Consider the following 21,339-nt stretch of genomic DNA (forward strand, 5'->3'; position numbering starts at 1 on the left):
ACAATGTAGGTTTTTAATCAGTAAATAACTAATCTCTTTGCAAAGAAAGTAATAACCAGCCAAGAAAGGGCTGTTATGACACAGAACTGAAGATGTGTATGGCAGCAGTATGCAATAGATGATTTATTGGCTTTCTACAGCATAATCAAATCTCAGGTACAACAAACCATTTTTGCTTTCTATAAATACTAGCCTTTAAGCCCGTAACAACGGGCTACATTAAAATTTTTTTTTTGGTCCATTTCCTTCCCCCTCCCCCCTCATTCTCCTCCCTCCTCCTCATTCTCCCCTCACCCTCTATTCTCCCTCCCACCTACCCCCTCTAGTCTCCCTCCCTCTCACCTTCCCCCTCCCCTCCCCCCTCAGTCACTCCCCCTCTCTCAGCTCATTCACAACCCCTTCGGATGGCACAAACGGAAGATCTCCGGGGGGAGGTCCCTCCATCCCTCGCGTGCGCCGCTGCTACTGCTCCTCCCAGCGCCATTTTTGTTACAGGCAAGCTCTGACAGACGTGCTCGCCCGCGCATGCGCGGTACAGCTGCTCTCTACTGCACATTTGTGGCACGTCGGTCAAGCATCATTTATCTAGTAGATTTCCAGTACATGACAAGGTTAGGGAGAGGTGTGGATTCAAGAGAGTAAATCTAGGTCTATCAAGAGCTAACTCATTTCTTAGTATTATAAAGATTCTCTTATTAAAATGTTTGAAACCATTTCAGCAAACATATTTAGAAATCATGAAAATTATATAGCAAATCAATTTAACACACTTGCACAGTAGCAGCTTTAAAAATGAAACTTACGTTGTTAGAATGAAAGCCCCTTCAGTACATCTTTCCAAGGCTTTCCGCGCAGGTGGTTTTGCAGCAAATTCTATAAAACCTCTTCCAGTAGCTCTACCACGATCATCTACGATAACAACTGCTCTCTCTACTGGGCCAAAAAATGAAAAAGCTTCCTCAAGCAGCTCATTGGAAACCACAGGTGAAAGATTCTTTACAGACAAGGCAGCTCCATGTGTAGCAAACCGAATTCGAAGGGGTCTACTCTTCAGTATCGTACCATCTAGTTCTGCCTTCGCAATTTCAGCCAAAGTCCTTGATTCCTAATGTACAAAAAGAAGCCACACAGAACATTAATAAGCTGAAAAATGTTAAAGAACATAAATAATATTTTTGTACTGTTTAACATCTATATTTTGTAAAATTGTGTGGAAGCAGTTAATCCACATAAAGATCACAACAAATGCTGTAAAGATACCTTTTATTGATATATCGCTTACAATATTTTGTTTACATTCTTTTTATAAATTATTGCAGGAATGTAATGTTTTAATAGTTTAACATCTTCTCAATGAAAAAACACATTCAAATGTTTCTTCACTACACAAAAATGCAAAAATACCCATCCGTCCAATTTAGCATTATAATTTCAATCACTTCCCTGGAAAGAGCCCCTGTGGGCTGTGAGCGGCGCCCATCCTGCTCGCTGCTGAAGACAAGGGAGACCCAGGTGGGCTACAAGCAAAACCCACTCCACTCATGGCTGAATTTGAGAGGACTGGGAGGCCCATCCCACTTGTTTCCAAAGCTGAGGGACACCCCAATGGGCCACAAGCAGAGCCCATCCCGCCTGCAGCTGACAAGGGAGGCCCCAGTGGGCCTCAAGCGGAGCCTATCCCACTAGCAGCTAAAGACAAGGGAGGCAGCAGGCCCCAAGTAAAGTCCATCACGCTCACAAGCAAACATCAGCAGGCTTGGCGGCAGAGAAGGCCAAGTGTGAGACTAGAAATCTGAGCACATAAGCCTGTGTGACAGAAATGTGCATGTGTGAGTGTGAGAAGAAGCCTGTGTAAATGTATGTTGAGGAGAGATTTTGAGGGAATATCTATGCAAGCTTAAGATCATGTGTGTGAGTGAGAGAGACAGGGATTGAGCAAGGGTGTGTGTGAGACAGTGATTGTGCATCTGTGTGCAATAAAGGAAGCCTGTGTGAAAGTGTGAGTTTGTGTAGCGAGAGAACGGGAGCCTGTGAGCAAATATGTGTGAGAGAGGGAGTAGCACGTACGTGTGTGTGTGCGCCAGAGAGAGAGGGAGCCTGTGTAAAGGGGTGTGTGTGCACAAGACAGAGGAAGCCTGTGTGAGTGTGTGCGCACATATATGAGAGAAAGAGAGGAAGCCTGACCGAGGATGTGTGTGTATGTGCAGGAGAGAGAGGGAGCTTAAGTGACAAGGTGTTTGTGTGTGTGTGAGAGGGGGAGGGAACCTGTGCGAGAGGGACAGTTTGTGCACTTGTGCGAGAGAGAGGGGAGCCTGTGTGTTGTGTGTGCACGCATGAGGCACAGAGCGAGCCTGTGTTAGGGACTGAGAGAGAATTGAGGGCTAGGGGTTGGAAATAGAAGAGGAGGAGAGAGATAGTGGAGAACAGAGGAGTTAGGGCCTGAAAGGTCTGGCCAAAGGAATAGGGAGAGAGATAGGACACTTACAGTGTACTTCTAGGGGAATTCAGTTCAAAATATTTAAAACTCTACATCTTTTAGTAATAACTTTCCTGTACTACATTTTAAATTACTCAAAGAGTGATTATATTGGTTAAAACAACATACAAGTATGCAGAATTTGGCAGAGTTTATAATTTTTGCGCACAGAATTCCCCTATGAGTAAAAAGCGTACATGAAGCCTGTGTTCCAGGAAATTATAAAGGCGTCTGGAGCTTTGTGTATTAAATTCTTCTCCTTTTGACCCAATTCATTTAGTTTTCAGTTTTGTCCAGTTGCGAAAAAGTCTTTCCAAAGACAACCCCATAATCTGACTAAATAACTGTCTATGCCTTGTTTAAGGACCACTAATGTAGCCGGAATACTCTGCAAAGCCTGTCTGCCATGATATTCTGAATGCCTGGTAAGAGGCCTGAAGAGTTGCTTTATTCTGTTGCCCATTGCCATATGTGTAGGGCTTCATGACAGAGCCCATGATTCAGTTCCACCTCATTTATTCACATAGAATATTACTATTTGGTTGTCCGTTTGTATTACTACCGTCTCTTTCCCTTTTATTTTTTTTTTAACTTTCATTTTCATTAAATTTTTCAATTTCTTAAGATACATTCCACAGATGTTTAAAGAAAATTCAAAGCAAAAAAAAAAGAAAAGAACTATAAGACTAACATACTGTGTCATCTTAATCATTACAATCAAAAGAAAAAAATGAGATAGTTGGAGGAAAAAAGAAACTAAAGGAGCAGATTACCACACAAGTCAAATACATATTTGTGTCAAGACCCACCAACTACTACTTCAATACCAGCTCAATGAAGATTTTAGGACTGGTTATAAAGATATAATCTTAATTGTTCTGGTTGATTAAACATTTCGTTTAAATACATTGACACGGATATCTTAATACAAATTTAGCCCCTCTTTGTAAAACGTCTCCTCTCATCAATATAAATTTATTTCTCCTAACTTGAGTTTCACGGGCTTTGTCAGGAAATATCCTTACATTTTGGCCATAAAACTTCACATTTTGATATCGAAAGTATGATCTCAATACAGAATCTCTTTCCAATATAAAAGGAAATTGCACTATAAGAGTGACTCGTGATGATTAGTTTCAAAGGATTTTTCTAAAAATTCAGATAGATTCAAATTATCAATTTGGTTATCCTGGTCTTGATTTTTCTGATCTTCTAATCCCAAATTATTGAGGTATATAATATATCCTAGAGATGGCGGGTATAATATCATTTGTATACTTCAAAATATTAATCAAGTAACTTTTAAATAACTCTAGCAAAAACTGATAAAAACTTTTTTAAATATATCGAAAGCAGGAAGCCTACGAGGGAGTCTGTTTTACCATTAGATGATTCAGTTAAAGGGGCACATAGGGAAATTGCAAAAAGACTAAATGAGGAGACCACATGATCCGATGCAGAGGTAGGACGCTTGCCTGACCTGCTCCCTGTCCCCCTCCAAATTGGGCCGTTTTTTCACGGATTTCTGGTGCTTGAAGTAGCGCATCGCCTCCCTCGTGGCTTCCCAACGAAACCTAGACGACTTTGGCAGAGTAGCAGCGACATGTCAAGCAAGCCGCAGCACGAAAAAAAGCTCCCGAGGAAGATGGCAGAATCCAAGACGGCCGACGGGCTACAGAGTCCGAGTCAATGTGGGACCAACAACAATGGAGCTTTGGTGGAAGAAGTTACCAGGGCGGTGGTGCAAGCATTGGACACTCGTTTTCAAGCTATTTCCCAGCAAATCACTGCAGGAAATGAAACGCTATCGAAAATCAAAAAACAAGTTGAAGACACCCAGACCAGGATTGTGGGCCTTGAAAAGGAGACGCTGGCCCTGCAACAGCAACATGGAATCCTGGCACAGCAAGTAAGGGCGCTGGAGGCGAAGTAGAAGACCTAGAGAATAGGTCACGCAGGAATAACCTGTGGTTCGTAGGCTTCCCTGAATCCTTATCGGACCATGACTTGACTTCCCTAATGGAGGGCTGGCTACTGGACAAACTGGGGGCCCAGAACCTACTAGGTCAGTGCAACGTGGAACAGCACACAGACTAGGGGCACGTCTGCCTGGTAACTCCAGACCCAGAGTAGTCATAGCCCATTTTGTGAACTATGCTCATAAACTGACAATACTGCAAGCCTACAGGAAAAAGGTGGCCCTGGAATATGAGGGTATTAAACTCTTAATCTTCCAGGACTTTTCTGCTGCAGTGTCTGCAAAGAGAAGGGAATACTCCGCAATATGCAACAATCTGCGTAGACAAAAGCACAAGTTGCATGTATTCAGGAAACACACTTAACTGACCAGGAACATCAGAAGCTGAAAAAAGACTGGGAGGGGGAAGTTTACTCAGCCGCAACGGTCAACAGATAAAAGGGAGGGGGGCGATTTTAACTGGCAAGAACGTAGCTTGGGAATGGGTTTCTACCACTAAAGATGTTATGGGGCGATACATTGTTGTGGTTGGGAAAATTAGTGGGCGTGTTATCACTCTCTGCAGCATGTATGCTCCAAATGTGTATTCTCATATGTTTTTCACAACATTAATGCAGGAGCTCTTAACAATAGCACAGGGTCCTCTGATGGTAGCTGGAGATTTCAGTTGTGTAGTGGACCCTATCCTGGAGAGATCAGCCCGTGTGGTCATACCGGCGCTGGGGAAAAATAAGGGAATTCCGTTTCTTTGTAACCACTTGAAGTTGTTGAATATTTAGAGAACCATGCATCCTGAGGAATTAGACTATACCCACATCTCCCAGGCACACATGACCATGTCCAGGATAGATTATATTCTCGTCTCCACGGGAAGTCTAGTGCAGGTGCATCAGGCAAAGATAGGGTCGCCTGAGTTTTCTGATAATTCCCTGATTTGGGCTGAGGTAAAATGGGGGGTTGGGGACGAGTGGGCCACGCAGGTGGAGGTTCCCTTCCCATTTAGCTTATGATCGGGACTTCCAAGCCTACCTTAAAGAAAAATGGGCTGATTATGCCACAAATAATGACCAGCATAAATCTACACCATTATTATTCTGGGATGCAGGTAAAGCAGTGATGCGGGGGGAAATAACAGCATATGTGATTAAGAAAGCCAAACTGTTTAATCGGCGCATTCGCGACTTGGAGAATGAGCTACATAAGGTGAAGGCCAAATTAATCAGGTACCCATTGGAGAATAACAAAAAGACTTACAGAGAAGTGCTATATTCCTTGAACAGTTATATCCACCAAAGAACGGAACTTTACCGCTTTGGCAACAAGATGGGAAAGCTATTGGCTACCTAGTAAAAGCACAGAGGGGACAAACGTTTATTGACGCTTTGACAGATACCAAGGGGGTGAGACATGGTTCAGTGGCGGCCATCTGCAAAATCTTTAGGGCTTTTTTTAAGAACTTATACAGCACAGAGGTGTCAGAGGAGGCAGAAATCCAATAACAGATATTCTTTCAAGATTTGTCTTTACCATTACTTTCCCCCCAACAACTGGAGAGGCTTAACCGGCCAATTGGAGTCCAAGAGATGAGGGTTGGGATCAAGTGGGTTTAATGCAGTAATATAAAATTGTGGTTTTTTGGCGGGGGGTTTATTTTTATTGCATTTCAAAATTACACAATATATAATGTGAAAGGAAAAAAGGGTAATACAATAAATCAAAATATTATAATCCAATATAATCTTCTCAGGTATTATTGCATTAATATTTATATACCCCCCTTCAAATAAAGGTATGCATGGGGGAGTAATAGCCATATAACGGAGCAAAAACAGGTAATAAAGTAAAAGGTAAATACTAAGATAGCCTATTCTTGCCATATGTACTGATCAGGTCACATTTGGATGAGCATCTAAAGAATTTTAAACTGTGAGGGTTTAAAGAAAATGTAATCATTTCCATGGTACTTTATAACACATTTACCTGGGTAACTAACTGTAAACTTGGAACATATTACTAAGGCGTCAGATCTTAAATTTAGGAATTTCTTTTGCCTTTCCTATATGGCCTTAGTAATGTCAGGGTACACCCACACTTTTTGACCATAGAACAATTCTGTACTATTTCTGAAAAACATTCTAAATATGTTGTTCTTTTCGGCAATAAAGGCAAAAGTCACCAATAGTACACCTCTCAGTGATTGCATCTTCTTAGATAGTTCCAGCAAATCGGTCACATTTGGCTGCCTCTGATCTTCCATCTTTCCTTGTCTCTTTGCGGTAAATAGTAGGCCTTTATAATTAATGGGAGTGCCTCCTTTGGTTTTTTTAGCTTTTCAGTTAAATAATTCTTAAAAAGCTCTGTAGGTGATATCTGGGGTGTAATTGGAAAGTTTACCACTCATATTTGTACTCCGCAAAGCATTTTCAATATTCTTCAGCTTATTTTGAAGATTTTCCACTTGTATTATATTTTTCTGACTTTTTTCAATCTGTTTCACTTTCTGTTCCACTTCAGATATCTTTTTCTCTTGTATATTAATTCTATCTTCATTATTCCGACTGTTCTTATTTATTTCAAAGGCAGATTTAGATAAGCCTATTATGGCATTCTCAATCGAAGCTAAGGCATCCCATATTGATTCCATAGTTTTTTTTCCGGTTTAAACAGGAAAGTTTTTAATTCTTTTATCTACTCACCTCCTCTCGTGGCCTCAGTTACATTGTCCCGATTCAGTTTCAGCATTGGTTCAGCGGGGTTGATCGACTCCAGAAGTGAAGGCAGATAGGCTCCCAGCAGTGGGTCAGACAAACCCTCCGGTGAGCTTTCCCCTTCCCCTTCTCTTATTTCTCAACTACTCTCCTTCCGGGCTTCCAGCTCAGCGGGGCTGTCTTGAAGGGCTGGTGTTACAGCCTCTCCCGCTGCTTTCATATGATGCGGTGGGGATGGGGTCTTTGGCGCGCCAGGGCTTAGCAAGATCTCCTAGGCCAATATTGATGGTGCTCGCACCGCATCGCCAATTCCTGCGGCCCTCGCTCCTGGCTCCGCCAGCGTTGATACAAAAAACGTCTCCATGGTAAGTTGTTTAGTCTCCAAACTTTCAGCAACCGCTAGGCTCTCTCCGAGCCTAGCCTTTTGTTTAGTGTGAAGCATGAAAATTGTTAAGAGAAATCCAAAATTTAGGAAATAACGCAGGTTTTTTAACCTCCTAGTCTGACGCCATCTTGGCTCCTCCCCTCAGAGTATTATCAAATTTTGAACTAGGAATCGGGAAAGGATCTTAGGGAATATTATTTGGCTGCCCAAGTTAAGGGATCTTTTCCGAAGGAAGTGACACTGGCTTACATAACGATCCTTCCCAAGGAAGGGAAGGATCCATTACAAGCAGCTTCATATCGACCCATTTCCCTACTAAATTTTGATACTAAATTGTTTGCTAAGGTAATTGCCACAAGATTGCATGAGATTCTGCCATCTCTGATTTCCTTAGATCAAGTCAGATGTGTAAAGGCAGGACGACCGGCAAGCATATTATCCGTCTCTGGACAGCAATGACACAATGTAAAACTATTGGGGAAGCCAGCAATGGTCGTTGGGTTCAACGCTGAAAAAGCGTTCGATCACATGGCATGGAATTATTTATTTTCCGTTTTGAGGCGATGATATACGTAATATCTGTTATATCAGACCCCCTCTTCCAGTATTTTGGCAAATGGAGACATATCTCAAAGTTTTAACCTGCACCATGGGACTAGAGGAGGATGCCCGCTTTCCCCCTTGCTCTACATCCTGTCATTAGATCCTTTATTAAGGAAAATTGTTGCTGCTCCGGGGATTAGGGTATTTGAGATCGAAGAGAAGCCTTTTAAAAATCGCTGAATTTGCAGATGATGTTTTGGTGTTAACGGACCCTGTGCATTCTGTGCCAAAGGTGATGGTTCTCCAGAGACAGTGTGGCATCTTCTCGGGGTTTATCAAAACTTGATAAGTCTGAGGCCTTAGGTGTTACGGGCTCCCTCAAAAGTCAATGGCTGGGTCCCTTTCCATTAAGATGGGTTAACAAGGAGATGAAATACTTGGGAATTAAAATTCCCACAATTATTGATAATATATACTGCTGCAACATAATGCCCTTGCTAGTTAGAACAAAAGAGACTGGAGAACTGGTAAGCACCACCTCTCTCATTAGGTGGCAGAATACAATTATTTAAAATGACGGAGCTCCAGCGCTGGTTCTATGTCCTCCAAATGTTGCCAGTGTGGCTCAAAAAAAACATGTGAAGGAACTGGAGGGGAGATTGGGTGCCTTTTTATGGCGAGGGAAGCGAGCCTGGATAGAACTGTCGGCTCTACAGCTCCCTTGGGACACTGGGAGAATGGATTGCCCTAATATAACAAGAGTATAATCTAGTATGTCTCCTCAGACATGTCCAGGATTGGCTGAAAGATTCTGAAATTTACTCTCCGGTCAGTTTATTACAAGCATGCTGTGGCCCCTTAGAACTCCAGAATTCATTGCATGTTCCTAGCAATATTCTGTCCAGAGAGATTTCCCATAATCCACTTACTGCGAGCTGCAAGGCAGCTTAGCGGGGCCTGTGACTTGGGGTATCTTGGGATGTGTCCCCATTCATCTAGATAAGGGGACATCCTAGATTTCTCCCAGGACTAGGAAACACGGTTCTTACCTCTTAGGTGGACATGGGGTTGGAGTATCTACCTCAATTCCTGCACAATGGCACTGGAAGGGTACATACCTTTGAAACAGTAAGATTGGCATATGGCCTAGCAAACAAAGATTTTTATGTATTCCTTAAAGTACGTCACTTTATTGAGCATGATCTTATTTCGAGATCTAGCACGCTTAACGCTCCCATTTTCATTTAATTTTTTTCCATCCTGTAGGGACAGAAAATATCCTGTGCCTCCTTAAGGCGGGCCATAAGGGGAATTAAGGCCACACGTCAGTTAACAAGACTGCCGGAGCGATGGAACCAGGAGATGGATACTCTAACTTCAACTGAAGCATTGGGTTGGTGTTTTATGGACATCAAGACTGTCTCCAAAAATGTGTTAAGGGAAACAATTTAAATTTCTGAGACAGCTTGATGTTTCCCGAACTTGGGCTTGTAAGGTTAAACTTACAAACAGTGACACTTGTATTAAATGTAAGTCAGATGTGGGTACTCTTTTCACCAATTTTGGGGTTGTAATAGTGTTCGCAGGTTCTAGCGTAATGTTTTAGACTCTCTCAGGGGACTATTACACCTCTATTCCGGAAGATCCACATCTTTGCTTATTTGAGGAGATGGACAAAGTGCTCTCAAAGGTCCTGGATAGGCAAAGGGAATTTCTACAAAAAGCCTTCTGGTTAGTGAAAAAAATTGATTTGGAATTATGGATCAAAGAAGACATCCCAACTGTGACCTCATGGAGACTGAAACTACATCATATGGCCGTCTTTGAACACATATCCGCCATGAGGTCAACCCCAGCAAAATATAAAGAGCTCCTGGACAAATGGTCTGTTTTTCTTATGTCCGTCAACAGCTTTTTTGACCTATCTTGAATTGTTTTCATATGCCACGTCCAAAGAGGAGTATTGGGACTGAACCTTCCTATGCCGATGACAATCAGAGATGGGGCCGAGGGAGGGGGCATTGGGGGAAGTCAGTTGTAACATTTGTGATTTCAATTAAGTTTCATGTCATGATGGTTCACTGAAAAATTGAAAATAAAGATAAAAAAAAAAAGAGACTGAATACTTTGCTTCAGTGTTTACTAATGAGGATGTTGGGTAGATACCCATTCCAAAAACAGTTTGCAAGAAAAGGATTCAGATGAACTGAACCAAATCACGGTTAACCTGGAAGACACAGATATAGACAGCAGAAAAATACCAGATGGTCCATCGAGTCTGCCCTGCAATCTTGTTTTGAATTTGAATCTCAAGACATATTAGTCTGGGCCCTTTCATTGTTTCTATTGTTTAATTAAAACTGTTAACCCTATGCCTCTTGTTTTAGGTCCATTGGGGGGGGGGGTCCATAGAGTCTACCATAACCCATTCTCTAATGACTTCCTGTCCTGTTAACTTCTTTGCAATTTCTCCTTTTACTTTCACCCTATTGTTACTGCTCCTCCCTCAGACATTTGGAAACTCCTGGAATTTATTCCTTAAGGATTGGACTATTGGAAATCCCTGGGATTATTTCCTTAGGGATCCACAAGGCCTACTTTAAGGCAGATTGATAAACTGAAGGAGTAACCAATCACCTAGACCAGATAGATGATATATATCCCAGGGATCTGAAAGAACTTAAATGAAATTTATCTATTACAAGTAATTAGTAAACTATCATTAAAATCATCCACTGTACCTGCAGATTAGGAGGACTAGGTAACCCTGATTATTAACAAGGGTTCCAGGAATGATCCAGAAAACTATAGACCAGTAAAGCTTAGCTTCGTTACTGGGAAAAATTACAGAAACTATTCTAAAGAAAAAAATCACAAAACAGACAAAATGTAATGGGACACAGCCAGCATGGATTTACACCAACGAATCATTATCTCACAAATCTGCTATATTTTTGAAGAGATTAGATTTAATTAATCTAATATTAATTTTATTTAATTTTAATTAAATTTCTATCTGCTTTTACTGACACTTCAAAGCAGATAACATTCAGGTACTGTCAGTGGATAAACATGTGGATAAAGGTGAGCTGGTGAATGTAATGCATTTGGATTTTTTGAAGGCATTTGATAAAAGTCCATGAGAGAAAATTTTAAAAAGTCATGGGATTGGAGACAATGTCCTTTTGTAGATTGCAAATTGGTTAAAAGATAAGAAACAAAGTAGGATTAAATGGTCTGTTTTCACAGTGGAGACAGGTAAACAATGAAGTGCCTCAAGGATCTGTACTTAAACCAGTGCTTTTTAAATGGCAGATTAACTTTAATGTGGACAAGGGCAAAGTGATGCACATAGGGAAAAATAACCCATGCTGTAGTTAAAATGATTCAACCCAGGGAAATAATCTAGGCATCACAGTGGATAATACATTGAAATTGTCAGCTCAGTGGTTTATGGCAGTCAAAAAAAAAAAAGCTAACATTAGGAATTATTGGAGAAATTACTTACCTGATAATTTTGTTTTCCTTAGCATAGACAGATGGACTCAGGACCAATAGGTATAGGGTGCTCCTGATAGCAGTTGGAGACAGATCAGATTTCAATCTGACGTCAGCCCTAGTACATATACCCCTGCGAGATGCCATGCTTTTCAGTATTCTCTTCGAAAAGCAATTGTTGATATGTGTGTGACTGAATAACTTGATTAACTTTGTTAACATGATTAACTTACATAACTTGGTTAACTTGAACTGGTTGATGTGGTTATAGCTGGAGACTGCCAGTGTACTCAACCTAAAAACGCCGACACCCAGTAGGTATGAGTGTCCTAATTAGAGGAAAGCTTGGCTTACCCGTGTTTGTCTGTTCTCAGTGATTGTCCCCCGAGGTTTCCGTGATTGTCGGCAGCCATGGGCGGGATGCTGAGTCCATCTGTCTACACTAAGGTAAACGAAATTATCAGGTAAGTAATTTCTCCATTTCCTAGCATGTAGCAGATGGACTCAGGACCATTGGGATGTACAAAAGCTACTGCCGAACCGGGTGGGAGGCTGCCCGTGGCCCACTTAATATTGCCCTTGCGAATGCTGTGTCCTCCAGAGCCTGAACATCCAAGCGATAGAAACTAGAGAAGGTATGAATGGAGGACCATGTCGCCTCCCGACAGATCTCAGCGGGTGACAGCATCTTGGTTTCCGCCCAAGATACTGCCTGGGCTCTAGTGGAATGGGCCTTTACTTGTAGAGCTAGAGGCTTACCTGCCTCTACATAGGCCGCCTTGATAACTTCTTTGATCCAGCAGGCTAGGATTGCCCGTGAGGATGCTTCCCCTTGTTTCTTCCCGCTGTGAAGGACGAAGAGGTGGTCTGTCTTTCGTACGGATTCCGACTTTTCCAGGTATCGGATTAGGAATCTACCAACGTTAAGATGGCAGAGGCGGTGAGATTCTCCGAGTCCTTTTGCTCATCTGGCAATGGTAGCGAGATTGTTTGGTTTAGATGGAAGTGAGAAACCACTTTTGGTAGGAAGGAGGGGACCGTACGTAGCTGTATGGATCCTGGTGTGAACCTGAGGAACGGTTCTCGACAGGACAGTGCTTGAAGCTCGGAGATTCGACGAGTCGAACAGACTGCCATTAGAAATGCAGTCTTCAAAGTTAGTAGTCGGAGGGACAGACCGCATGTGTGTCTGAAGGAGGCTCCTGCTTGTAAGTCTAGGACTAGATTGATATTCCATAAAGGTACCGGCCACTTTAGGGGTGGTCGGATCTGCTTGACTCCTTTCAGGACGCGGGAGACGTCCGGGTGAGAGGCTAGGCTGCCGCCCTCCACCTTGGCTCTGTAGCTGGCCAGTGCGGCCACCTGTACTTTGATGGAGTTGAGACACAACCCCTTCTGCAAGCCGCTCTGCAAGAATTCCAGAATCGTGGGGATTTTGACTGTCCACGGGAGGATGTCGCGGTCTTCACACCAGGCTTCGAATATCCTCCATATTCTTATATAGGTTAGAGATGTGGAAAACTTGTGTGCTCGGAGCAGAGTGTCAATCACCGCCCCAGAGAATCCGCTCTTCAGGCGTGTCCTCTCAATGGCCAGTCCATAAGAGAGAATCGAGTTGGGTCTTCGTGTAGGATCGGTCCTTGCCGCAGAAGGTCCGTGTATGGAGGTAAGCACAGAGGGTTCCCCGCAAGAAGTCTTCGCATGTCTGCATACCACGGCCTTCTTGGCCAGTCCAGGGCCACTAGAACTACTAGCCCCCTGTAGTGTTCTATCTTGCGGATGATCCCGCCCAGTAGTGGCCATGGGGAAAAGGCATACAGCAGGTCTTCCTGTGGCCAGGTCTGGACAAGGGCGTCGATTCCCTGGGATTGCGGTTCTCGTCTGAGGCTGAAGAACTTGGGAACTTGGGCATTGGACCGGGTTGCCAGGAGATCCAAGGCTGGGATTCCCCAGCGGTTTACTATCAACTGGAATGCTGTGGACGACAGCGTCCATTCCCCTGGGTCTAGACTCTCTCTGCTGAGGTAGTCTGCAGTGACAATGTCTTTTCCCACGATGTGGGCAGCTGAGATTCCTTGCAGGTTTGCTTCCTCCAACGCCATTTCCAGGGACACCTGTTGGCTTCTGGTTCCTCCCTGGCGGTTGATGTAGGCCACTGTTGTGACGTTGTCAGACATGACTGACAGATTCGCCCCGGAGTCTGTGACTGAATTGTAGGCAGGCTAGTCTGACTGCTCGGGATTCCAGTCGGTTTATGTTCCATCCCGACTCTTCCTTGTCCCATCGTCCATGGGACGTCATTTCCTGGCAGTGGGCTCCCCCCACTCTCGCAGGTTTGCATCCGTGGTGAGCAAGATCCAAGTCGGTGGGGATAGTCTTACTCTCTTGCTCAGGTGGTCTTCCTGTAGCCACCATTGGAGCTGGGTCCGACCCTCTCACGGTAGCTGGAGGCGAATGGAGTAGTTCTGGGACATCTGGTTCCATTGTGACAGTAGGGAACATTGTAGTAGGCACATCTGGGCCCTTGCCCATGGGACGACTTCTAGGGTTGATGTCATGAGACTGAGAACTTGGAGGTAGTCCCATTCCTTGGGGTGAGCATAGTTCAACAGTTTTTGCAATTGGTCCATCGGTTTCCTTCTCCTTGTAGGGGGAAGAACAACCCTGTCTTCTTTGGTGTCAAAGTGGACGCACAGGTACTCTAGCAACTGGAAGGGCTGCAGGCAGCTCTTGGCTGTATAGACGACCCACCCGAGATTCTGCAATAGATTCTTGACTCTGGTGGTCGCCTGGTAACTTTCCTCTGGCGATTTTGCCCTGATCAGTCAATCATCCAGATACGGATGTACGAGGATTCCTTCTTTCCTCATCATCGCCGCCACTACCACCATGATTTTGGTGAATGTCCGAGGAGCAGTAGCTAGTCCGAAGGGAGCGCCCGAAACTGGTAATGATGGTCCAGTATCGCAGAGCGTAGGAAGCTCTGATGGTCGTGGTGGACCTGGATGTGGAGATAGGCTTCGGATACATTCAGTGAAGTCAGGAATTCTCCCGGTTGCACTGCCCCTATGACTGAGCGTAGGGTTTCCATGCGGAAGTGCAGCACCCTCAAGTAGCAATTGACAGTCTTGAGGTCCAGGATGGGCCGTAACATTCCCTCCTTCTTGGGGACAATAAAATAGATGGAATAGTGACCAGTATTTTGTTGTTATCGCCTTTAGGCTGAGTAGTTTTGTCAGTGTGGTTTCCACTGCCGTCCTCTTAGAGAGGGAGTGGCACAGTGATCTCACAAATTTGTCTGGAGGGATGCTGTGAAAGTCCAGATAGTATCTCTCTTGAATGATGGTTAGGACCCACTTGTCTGACGTTATCTCGACCCATCTTTGGTAGAAGAGGGTAAGTCTGCCCCCTATGGCTTCTTCCTGTGGATGGGTCTGTTGATTCTCATTATGGGGTGCGGCCAGGGCCTGTACCTGAGCCGGCTCCCCTCTTGTTGTCCCTGTTCTGAAAGGACTGGGCCCTGCTGTGGGGCACGGTGCTTGGTATGTGCTTTTATACGGTCTAAAACGCTGGCTCCTCTGCCCTTGGATCTTCGAGAAGAGGAGCACTGGATTCTTTTGTTCCTGTCCTCTGGTAACAGAGGGACTGGTGATTCGCCCCACTTGATGGCTAAATTCTCCAGTTCGCTTCCAAACAGGAGAGATCCTTTAAAAGGCATTCTCTTGAGTTTCTTCTTGGAGGTCGCATCGGCCGACCAATTTCAGAGCCATAGTTGGCTTCTGGCTGCCACTATGGATGAGATGCCCCTGGCAGAGGTGCACACCAGGTCTGAGGTTGCATCCGTGAGGAAAGATATCGCTGGTTCTAATGTTTCGGCGGAAGTGGTTGCATCCCTGGAGAGGAGTAAGCAAGCTCGTGTCACCACGGCGCAGCGGGAGGCGATTTGCAGGGTCATTGCTGCAACATCAAATGATTGCTTAAGGATGGATTCCTGACCTCTGTCCTAAGCATCCTTGAGTGCAGCTCCTCCGACTGGGATGGTAGTGCACTGAGATAGCGCAGACCATGGCGTCCATTTTTGGGAACCCTAGGAGTTCTTTGGCCGTGAGTTCCAGGGGGTATAGGGCTTCTAGAGCCAGTCTTCCTTTGAAGCTGGCCTCTGGGGCATTCCATTCCAGGTCAGTCAGCATTGGAAAATAACATGAGGCCTGACGGAGACTGACCAGAACTGGGTTCGTCTTTGGCTCTGCTATGGAACTTGTGCCAGGAATGGCCACCGTCTTAAGGCTCAGAGACACTAGACCTGGCAGCTCGTCTTTGGACAAGAACCACATCATGGTTCGATATGGTTCCATCCCTGGGGGAATTTCCCCTTCCTCCAGGGAGTCAGGCTCTTCCCCCAAGGTGTCTGTGTCCCCTAGGGAGAGACTTTTGACCTGCTGAGGCATTTCTTGGGGGGGGGGGGCCGAGAGGGGCTTGGGAGGCCTTGCCCTTCTGATGGAGACTGTGGCTGTGTTGCAAGCGGAACCAATTGCGCCTGGACAAAGGTTTGCAGACCTTTGAAGAATTCCACCTAGGAAAAGGTCCCTGGGGCTAAATTGAATCCAGTGGAGTTCCCAGAGGAGCCCATCTGAGGAGGGTCCGAGCCAGAGACACAGAGGTCCGGGGTACTATCATTGGTGGAGCCAGATTCCTCTACTGGCTGAGGGAGGCCTTGCTTCGGTTCCCCCGAGTCTCTTCGCACTGCAGGCATAGGGCAGAGGCCACTTCAGGATGCGCAGCTTTCAGGTGGCAGGCTGGGCAGAGGACTCGTCCCTTGGCATTCTTGGTCAGCTGTGCCATGATTTGTGCGCATGGAGTGGCTCAAAACGTGTCTGTGCACGTAGGTGCGCGCACCGGGAGACTTAGTTGTGCGCTCCGGGTGCGCAGACTATGTGCGTGCAGGCCGCTATTTGTGTACTTAGCAGGGGATGCGGGCGCCGCTGTGCGCACAGGCCTATCTGTGCACCAGACACCGTTGCGCATGCGGCTCAGTTGTCCGGACAATACAGTGATCAAGGGGGGAAATTGCGCCAACGACCTCCCGGGCAAGATGGCGACCCTCAGCCCGGATCGGGGTCTAGCCCGGACGGGGCTGCCCAACCCCATTAAACAGACGTCAGAAGGATAATCTGTGCAGCTATCCGAGCTTCGGAGACTGGAGACTTTAAGAAAGTTTTCTACCTTACCTTGTCTCTGCGCTTCCCAGTCTCGTGCAGGGCGGTCTCCGGCTGCGGGGAGGGGGGGGGGGGGAGGGAAAATACCTTCACCACTGCGCTCGGTATTGCACCCGCTGCCTCTTAGCCACTCTGGGGGCTAAGTCCACACCGGGAACCGGCTAGCGGACAGAGGCTTGCCTCTGAAGGATCTCGGAAATCACCTCAGGAATTCTCAACTTGGGGAGGGACCCTTAGGTATCACCGCAGGAGAAGCGGGGCTCGTCTCGTAGAGGTAAGATTTTCTCTCTTCTTTGGTTTGGATTTTCTAACACTGTGCAAGCGTGTGTAGTGTCCCTAACTGCTTAAGAGACTCAGCAATACTGAAGAGCTAAGCTTCCTGTACGGGTATATGTAGGCTGATGTCAGATTGAAATCTGACTCAGTCTCCCAACTATCAGGAGTACACTGGGAACCTGTATGTGTAAGTTTGTGATTGAAAACCTGTTTATGTGTGAAAGAATGTGTGTGTAGAATTGAGATCCTTTGTGTGTGAGAGAGATCATGTGTATGTATGATTAAGAGCCTGTGTGTATAAGAGAGAGAACATGTGTGTCTGTGTGTGATTGAGAGCTGGTTTAGGTGAGGGAGCATGTGAGTATGTGATTGAGAGCCTGTGTATAAATGAGAGAGAGAGCATGTTTGTAAGCATGTGAATAAGAGTGTGTGTGAGAGAAAAAAAGATAGCATGTGTGTAAATGTGTAATTAAGAGCCTATATAAGCCTATATAAGTGAGAGGAAAAAGCACGTGTATGTGTGAGTGACTGAGAGCATGTGTGTATAGGTGTGTAATTGAGAGCCAGTGTGAGAGAGCGCTGGTATGTGACAGAGAGGAGAAAGTTCCAAGCAAACCACCCCTCCTGCTAATTCAAAACAATCTCAGGACACCTGGATATCAAATGTTTCCAGGTATGCAGAGCAAAATAATTTTTGTATCCTTATTTTTCATTACTGGGTCTGTGTCTGCTAGTTTGAAATATTTTATTGGTATCTAGACAGTTTTTATATGAGTTTTTAATTATTGGATATTCCACTCATCAGCTGTTTCGAAATAATCTGTTCTTTTTGTTAGTATGGTTTTACTGCTACTAATTTTATATTTCTTGATTTGTTTTATAAGGATGGGGATGTTTCTTTTTTCCTTTATTACACTGCATACAGAGACTCTGTCTTGTTGCAGTTTCCAATTCAGCTTTTTCTGCATGCTTCTAGTTATGCGTTTTGGTCTCTTTATTCTTTCTTAGGTGAAGGTCAGCATATGTGATTTAGGTGAGGTTTTTTGCTGGCGTGTAGTTTCTGTGTAGGGCTGTATAGCAGCCTGACTTGGTCAGTTTTCCTAATAGGAGATGTGTTGGTGTCTTAAGGCCTGGTGTAATATTTCAGTGTTGCCTTTTCTTAGGTAAGGTGGTTACTGTTTAAGTGCTGGAAATTGGTGCTGTTTTGGTGTGGGATGTTTACTATTTATGCAATTTCTGTTCAGACAGAATATGTATCTTTTCCTTGTGTCATTTTAAACATTAAAAATAATTACTGGACCTTTACTTTTTATTTCTGCCGTGAATTGTAATGAGCAGTGTGTCACACATGTGAGCGTGGCCTGTCAGGTGTGTCACGATGGGAAAAAGGTTGAGAACCACTGCACTATACCATTGGTCCTGCGTCCAAACTGCTACACGCTAGGAAAAGAGTGATTGCTCATAATCAAGTTTTAAAAATTAAAGATGCTAGAAGATCCTTATTATTCAACCCTAGTGACAGAGAAAGATTTCTTCAATTTTATAGAGATTTATACAGCACCCACTCAGCTGCGAATGGTGATGATATTGAGACTTACTTACAAGACACTGCTCTTCCTACATTTTCTCAGAATATGATAGTGGCCTTACACAAAGAAATTTCACGCCCTGAGATTCTGGCAGCCATTAAGGAGCTTAAGAAGGGAAAGGCCCCAGGCTTGGATGGATTATCGACTAAATTTTACAAGTAATTTGCCCCTTAGTATCCCCACTACAAAAAGTATGTAATTACCTGAAGGATGGGGGCTCTTTATTACCAAATTCCAATACGGCAAGCATTTCCAACCCTGGGAAAGAACCCCACGTTGTGTGGATCCTACAGGCCTATCTCCCGTATTAATGTTGACCTAAAGATACTAGCCAGAATATTGGCGGCTCGCCTCAACAATTATATGGAGCACACAGCAATTAACGCCTGCTCCAGGCAGGCATTAATTTCTGGTCACTAAATTGTGCACATTTTTTTTTTGCATCAGGAATGAATGCCTAATAGCCTCATTCACATGCATTTGCATGTGATGAGCGCAATTAGATTCACTCCGTGTTGGACGTGCATTGTAGAGGCACTAATCCCCTTATTGCATAAGGGGATTATTTAGCCCTTATACAACCCGCATCGGCCCCTTAGACAGGTGATTAGTTGGCATATTCTCTTAAATGACAGACCACATATTGCAAAAGCGGTTCCAGAACATAGAGGGTTTTCAAAACTTGGATTTTCATATGGCTTTTTCCCGCAATCGAAGTTTTAAAGAAATTCTCAGTCCGGCATTCTTACCAAAAGAAGAAAAACATCAAACATCAATAGAAGGAAACAAATGCATTGGTCATTACAAATGCAGACACTGGTCCATTTGCTCCCAAATGATACAAAGGACTTCATTAGTCCAGTTACTAAACAAAAATTTACCATTAAACATTTCAGTACATGTGCATCAACTTATGTGGTGTACATAATTACATGTCCATGCTCCCGGTACTATGTGGGTCAAACTACAAGATCTTTTCGGCAACATATTTGCGAGCACAGAAGTTGCATCAAAAATTTCAAGGAAAATGCAACGCGCGTTGCCCATTGTGCCCAATTGAATCCCACTTTTGAACAACTTAAGTGGTTTGTTATTGACACTGTTAAACCACACATAAGAGGAGGAGATCGGGCAGCATTACTGTACCGTAAAGACCAACAGTGGATTTTTAGATTACACAGAGAAGAACCAACAGGACTGAATATTAAGATAGATTGGTCCAGTTTATAATCTAGAGCATAGACGCATAGTTGAATCACTAATCAATACACCTGAACGTCACCATGTCATTATGTCTCTTATGCGCTACCTATAAAATCAGTCCATCAACTTGCATGCATTCTGCCATTGACTTGAAGCCTGATGACTAACAGTCTGCTCGCATAAGAAACTATGTAATTCGAGACACGACACGCGACACTGCCCTGGACTCAGCTTTTCCCGCGAAACGTACGTCGGCGTTTCAGGTGTCTTCTGGCACAACTTGGATTACAATATAATCAAAATACTGGTCTACCTGGTTTCTCCTTAAGATACTCTATTCCAGCTATCATACTATAAGGAACAGTATAATTTTGTAGGACCACTACTCATAGGGTCAAGGTATCATACCAGACTCTTTGTGGTTTCAGGTCTGTTTTACTTTATATATTTTTTATGAATTTTTATAATTTTTCAATATTGTCATAAATTTTTCTTTCCGTTCAACTGATGAAAGCTCCAAAAGACATATTCAAAATTAAAGTCAGCTAAGTAGCAAAGTCACTTTTTCAATCCTAATGCAGAGCAAAATAATTCAGCAGTGATACTCATCTGCAATACCCAACACGATCGCGTTTCGGACCCCCACTCTTAAGGTCCTGCTTCAGGGGATGAGATTTCCATATTTGTTCCGTGACACTCCCAAGGCAATCATCAGAAAACCATTTTTCTAAATCTTCAATATAGCTGTATTCATCCAATAATGTAGATGCGACCCCGACTTGGACTCGCCTTTCTTTGAAACACAGCACTCAACCAGATGTCTTTTCGAGTACTAAAACCGGAAGTTCCTCCTCCGAGAATGTTCCCAATTGAGTCGAACTCTGTCTCCAATCAGGTCGGGTTAATACCCAACTTCCTTAACCCTAGTTTTCTATCACGTCGTGCCTTAGCGTGGAGCTGGAAATTATGGCTGCTAATTACCTTAAAATCTCCAACGCGTAGTCGACTAACTTCTGTCTTCAATCAGGTCTTGTTTTCTCTTAACTTCCTCCAATAGCTAGTCTTCCATCACGTCGTACATTAGCAGCAACCCTGCACCGGTGTCAGCTAATCAACTACAGTTCTCCACCACGTCGAACTACGCCAGTCTTTCTAGGTACATATAGTCTCCTAACAGGTCCACCTTTAAATCCACATACGCGGCGAGAAAACCTTTTGACAACCCACATTTACCTCCAATTCAATTCATTAGAATCCAATCTTGCAACGATCTTCACTTTAAATCATACGAGATCCAACCACAGAGAGATACATTATGTCCCTATGAATAGGGGTCCATGCACTGCCGTTTTTAATCATGTGACGACTCAGATAGGAAATCTTCCTTCAAAGAATAACTTTAAATCATGGAATACCAATTGATTTTTTCATTCAAACCGTATCGGTCCATCGATTTTAATGTATAAA

The 21,339-nt window shown here is 44.1% G+C and overlaps 1 protein-coding gene across 7 annotated transcripts in view; it reads right to left on the reverse strand.

The window, feature by feature from the left end:
- PSPC1 (paraspeckle component 1) overlaps positions 1-21,339 on the reverse strand; it is a 465,349-nt gene that overhangs the window by 427,435 nt on the left and 16,575 nt on the right. For all 7 annotated transcript variants that reach the window (XR_003856885.1, XM_029602504.1, XM_029602500.1 and 4 more), the window contains exon 2: positions 804-1,105. Coding sequence is in view for 6 of the 7 variants with exons in the window: in XM_029602504.1 (XP_029458364.1) it covers positions 804-1,105 (302 nt within the window). In the remaining variant the exon portion in view is untranslated. The remainder of the gene's footprint in view (positions 1-803; positions 1,106-21,339) is intronic.

The sequence above is a fragment of the Rhinatrema bivittatum genome, chromosome 5 (genome assembly GCF_901001135.1).
Source record: "Rhinatrema bivittatum chromosome 5, aRhiBiv1.1, whole genome shotgun sequence".
NCBI lineage: Eukaryota > Metazoa > Chordata > Amphibia > Gymnophiona > Rhinatrematidae > Rhinatrema > Rhinatrema bivittatum.